The sequence below is a fragment of the Nesoenas mayeri genome (genome assembly GCF_963082525.1).
Source record: "Nesoenas mayeri genome assembly, chromosome: 3".
Lineage (NCBI taxonomy): Eukaryota > Metazoa > Chordata > Aves > Columbiformes > Columbidae > Nesoenas > Nesoenas mayeri.
In genome coordinates, this window is record NC_137544.1 from 18,400,293 (window position 1) to 18,405,721 (window position 5,429).

The following is a 5,429-nucleotide window of genomic DNA, read 5'->3' on the forward strand; positions in this document are numbered from 1 at the left end:
GTGCAACAGGACTGCTCTAGCATGTCAATAAGAATTGCTACATACAGTAAAAAATAGAAAGAAAGAGAAACAGAAGGTATGAGTATTATTAGATATGACAAAAGCAAAAAAAAAAAAAAAAAGAGAGTAGCTTAACAGATGCTATTTTTCATGATTAGAAAATTGTTTTCTGCTCTTATTGAGATCAGCAGGAGCTTAGGCATTCAACAACATCAAACTTCAGCCCTAACAGTGTAGTGGTTTAAACCAAACACTACCTAATTTTTCCTTGAGCAATATGCAACAATAAACTCTGAAATAAAAGAAACTCAACTGTCTGGACAAAAATGTCTCCCTGCACCACATACCTTCACTCAAAATATTCCTCTGATATAATATTGTATAATTCCCATCTAGAAGATATACTTCTGAGTGGATATTATATTCTTTGACTAAAGTAGACCTGTTGCTCTTTTAAAATATGCCCAACTGCTCTATACTTGGATCCTTTAAATCAGTTATCCTTGACTAATATTTTAAATGGTAATTTTAAAAACATCTTCCAAAAATATACACAAGTCAAAACTTTCGTAGGCTGAGACACAGACCTTATTACAATGCAAACTAAATGCAGCCCATATTCAACCATAATCATTCATAACTCATTGAACATCTGTAAAGCACAAATGTTTAATGACACTGCCTATTATCACTTTAATAAACAAGGATGCGTATCAGAAGGAAGGGACTGGAAGTACAAGTCCCCATACTCTCATAATAGCTCGAAGAATTGCTAAGAGAATTTTGGCTCAGTTTTAAGACTTAGAACCTGATCAACTTACTCCATCACCCTAGCCCCAAACCAGACTTTTGATAGCAGGAGAGTGAATGGCTAGGCTAGACCACTTCAGTGTTATCTATTTTCTTTCACTCTTTTGCCTTAGAAGAGATAAATGTCATTTGTTTTCAATCTGTTTTCTAAGTTATTACATGGAGAACACACTAATCATTTGAGACCAAAAACTGAAAATTCAAGAAACTCTGTTTTATTGAGGACTATCCATTGCCAAGGATATCTTGTATATTGTAATTAAGTTTGTTTTAAAACACAGTTTCTCATAAAGAATTATCACAATGCAAGACATAAATTTGAGTTCCCAGATATGCTAATCTCTTTTCTGATAGCAAAGATTTAGGCCAAACAACTTTTATTTAGAATCATGAGTGTTTTATTATTATTATTAGAAAGAGATCAGATTATATTAATCATTTTACTACCAGTTTAACTAACCTAAAGTAAGATATCTCACCACTTAAATGCCTAAGAGTTGTCTTTGATTAAACATAACATGCATGCAGGTTTTAATGTTATGTTTTATTATGCCTTACAAATGTGTATGCAGGATTTTCATTTCAGCAAGTCTGAAAGCCTGTAGCAGTGGTTGCCATCAAAACACCAGCACAGTGAATTGTCCCTGTAAACAGCTGGATCATTAATTAGTGGGGAAGGAAAAAAAAAAAAAAAAGAAAAAAAAAGAGTTTACCAATGCCTATCAGATAAAATGTAAACTTGAGAAACTAACTTCCACCTTGTGAGTCTGTTTATTGCCATCAGCAGTTACTTCAGAGCGCAAACTGAAATCTGATGGCTCCTAAGATTAAAAAAAAAAAAAAAAAAAGAAAATAGACACTGACAAAGTCTGCTCACCTACAGCAAAAGCTCGTACCTCCCTTCCTGCCCATGCCCCGCCCGAGGCTGCTCCCCCGAGAGGGGCCGGGGCCGCCCCGCCGGGCGCTGTCCCGGTGCGGAGGAGACGCAGCACCGCTACTCCGAGCATCTCTGCCTCACGTCTGGCCCAGGCTATTCATCCAAAAAAGAGGGAGGGGGAGGCTAAAGAACCGCAGCGCGGGGAGGACCGGAGGCAAACGGAGGAGAGAGAGCCGCGTTCCCCGTGGCAGCGGTGGGAGCGGGCACCCCGCCCGGAGCCCGCCTCCCTGGAAATAGGATGCAGGGGACTGCGGGGCGACCCCCGGGGAGCCGGCCTCATGCACCGCCAGCTGCGGGGAGGCAGGGGAGCCGAAAATACCCGGGGCGAGCCAACCTGCCGCCGCCCGGCCCGCAGCGAGCGATCCCCGGCCGCGCCTGACGGTGACCCCTCCGCCGGCGGGCACCCACTGGGGCCTCGCGGAGCAAAGTGGGGGGCAAAAAGGCGGAGAGGTGGGGAAGTGTGGTAAAGAAAGAGAAAAAGAAGCAGTCCTTACTCTCCTGCTCCCCTAACCTGTGGTCATGCACAACAGCCTACAGCTATCGCTCCTCCGCGGGCGAGGGGTGAGAGCACGGCATCTCCAGCGTTACCTCTACAGACACTAATAGCGATACGAGTTTCTATCAGTTCCAGCTGATTTATTAAAATTGTCAAGATACAGACTTTCAGCATTAAAAAAAAAAAAAATCCAAAACAGGCTATGATGTTGACAGTGCATAAGTCTGCTTTTGCCATCATTTGCTACAAAATATGCAGATGGTCTGTACTTTAGATTATATTGCACAACATGAGAAACTTTTTAAACTATGTGCCTTTTTTCTTTTTTTTTTTTTTTTTTTTGCTAAAATCGAGAATCCAGTTTCATACCTTCCATCTGGGGCCCCATCCACATATCACAGCGTATGAGATACATAAAGTCCTACTATAGTACAGTACATATACAATCTTTTAAACTAAGATAACAGCTCTGAGGTCTATATCACCATTTTCAATAAATCTTTACCTACAAATATTGAACAAATCTGAACTATAGCTGTACAAAAAAAGTGTTTTCTTTTTTTTTTTTTTTTAACCACAAGGCCTTTAGATGCAAGGATTATTTTTTTAAAATTTTAATCCTTTTAAAACCAGGACGTAACGTACCAACAAACTTGCATGCTAAAAACAGAGAAAAAAAAAGAAAATAAAAGGGAAGAAGTGCCTGAAAAGTCTTACTGAAAAAACACAGCAAGAATGTTCCCTTTTCACTGTACAAAAATACGCCTGAAAATATATTAATTTTTAAAAAAGACTGAGGTCTGTTATGTATCAAAAATGTTTCAATACCTTTTTGTACTGAGGTCTAGGCTGTCTGGTATTCAATCAAGGAGGTATAAGGGAACAAGTTACAAAAAAAAAAAAAGTTGGCAAGTAGAAATCACATTTGTAAAACCATAAACAATTTGATCTGAAAAGTAAACTCTGATCTTAAGTCAGTTCAGTTATTTGTAAGCGTTTGTACAGTCTGCATTTTTTCAAGCTCCCTGCAGCTTTGTTAAGAATCGGATGCATAGAAGACATCAGTTTTCTCCCTCCAAAAAAAGTTGCAATGGTCCCTTTCAGAAAAAAACAAAACAAAAACTCAGAACAGTTCTTTAAGATCTCTCACGGGAAAACAAAAACTAAAACAAAAAATATCCACAAACCCCCTTGAGTAACAGTTGTGCTGCCAAAGACTTCTTTGCAGACCATCTTCCAGACTTCAATCAGAGACTGACAAGCTTCAAACAGCGCCTTCTGTATCATTTTTTTCCCCCAGTCCCATTTGCCTTTGCTGTTGTTGTTGTGATAACCAATGCAATAAAAACTAAAAAACACAAAAATTAAAAAAAAAAAAAAAAATCACAACTCCCGGGCTCGGAACTAACTTCGAGATTTTTTTTTAAAGAAAACAAGACTTTTTTTTTTTTCATCATCAGCATCATCATCATCACCGGCGACGCGTGGCTCCAGCTCCGCCGCTGCCTCTCCGCCCGCCCTGGCCGCCGCCCCCGCTCAGTACGTGAACACCAGGTCGGAGAAGTTCGCTTCCAGCCAGTCGCCCGCGATCATCTCGCTCAGCTCCGGGGTGCAGTAGTCGGGGAACTCGAAGTGGGAGCCGAGGCTGCCCTCGCTGAAGGAGTCCAGGTCCTTGTCCACCAGCGAGAGGGAGAGGTTGCCGGCGGCGCCCCCCGCCCCCAGCTCGGCGGCGGCGTGGCCGTGCTGGGAGAAGTTGAGGCTGAGGTCGAAGAGCAGGTCGTCCGCCTCCTCGCTGCCGGCCGACGAGGTGGAGATGGAGCGGGAGGAGGCCGGGGAGAGGCCGGGCGGCTGCTGCGGCGGCGGCGGGCCCTGCTTGGTGATGTTCTTGAAGCTGTAGTAGAGTCTGCTGCCGCCGCCCGCCGCCGCGGCACCGCCCCGCACCTCCTCGTAGAGGCTCGTCCCCTCGGTGGACTCCGCCGAGGAGCTCAAGGTGGGACTCGCCGGCACTTTGGCCACGTTGTACCGCCGCAGCTGCTGCGGCCCCGGCTCCTCGTCCTCCTCCTCCTCCTCCGCCTCCTGCTTGATCCGCAGCTGCAGCTCGTCCTCGTCCTCCTCCTCATCCTCCTCCTCGTCCATAAAGACGCACTTGACCGTCTTGCTGCTCACTTTAAGGGTGCCGAAGACGTATTCGTCTCCCGCGTAGTCCCCGTGGTGGGCGGCTTTTGCTCCCGGCTTAGGAGGCGAAGAGGCGGAGGAGGCTTTCAGCTTGCTACACTTCTTGCTGGAGCTCTTGGAGCTTTTGCTGCCGCCGCTGCTGGTGGGTGCGTTTTTCTCCGGACTTTGGCTGGCATTGGGCTTGGCCGATGGGTCCATTTTGGGCTTTTTCCTGGGCCGGTATTTGTAGTCGGGGTAATCGGCCATGTGCTTGAGCCGCAGCCTCTCCGCCTCCCGAATGAAAGGGATCTTCTCGCTGTCCTTCAGCATTTTCCACCGCTTGCCCAGGCGCTTGGAGATCTCCGCGTTGTGCATGTCCGGCGACTGCTCCATGATTTTTCTCCTCTCGATCTTAGACCACACCATGAACGCGTTCATCGGTCTCTTTATGTGCCCCGACGCCGTTTTGCACCAGTCCGGATCGCTCTCGTCCAAAGCCACCGGGCTGCAAGCCATGAACTCGCCCTCTTCTGTGTCCATCGCTTCCCGGGGCAGGTTGCTCTCCGCCTCCGTACTTTCCGCTTGCTGCACCATGGTGGGCTCTCGCCGAAGCGCCGCTCTTCCCGCCGCGCCGCTCCCCTCCGAGCCAACAATGCCGCCGCTCCGCCGCCCCCTCCCACCGCCGCACCTTGTCCCTACGGCGAGCCGAGCTCTCCGCCGCGCTGCAAGGCGGAGCCCGCGGGGCGACCGGCGGGCGCTTCGGCGCTGCCCGCGGCCCCGGCGGCTGCTGCGGCCGGGCCGGGCTGGGGCGCGGCTGGGCTGGTGCGCTCGCGCTCTGCCCGTGCCCCGGCCTCGCGCCGCCGCCCGCCCTGCCCCGCCGCGCGCACTCCCCCTTCTGCGAAACTCGCGGCTCCTCGCCCAACTCGTTATCAGCGCCTCATATGGGTGACATCACTCCCCGCTCCGGCCAATGGCGGCGCTCGGCCGCGCCCACCGCCACGCCCACCTCTTTTATCAGCGGCCCCTCCCGCC

At 48.3% G+C, this 5,429-nt stretch overlaps 1 protein-coding gene across 1 annotated transcript; it reads right to left on the bottom strand.

Annotated features, from left to right (window-relative positions):
- Positions 1–2,523: 2,523 nt before the first annotated feature.
- SOX11 (SRY-box transcription factor 11) lies at positions 2,524–4,991 on the bottom strand (the record flags this gene model as incomplete). Its single annotated transcript, XM_080341915.1, has 1 exon — positions 2,524–4,991. One exon carries the CDS (start codon positions 4,989–4,991, stop codon positions 3,780–3,782), a length of 1,212 nt encoding a protein of 403 aa, XP_080198041.1. The 3' UTR covers positions 2,524–3,779.
- Positions 4,992–5,429: the final 438 nt, after the last annotated feature.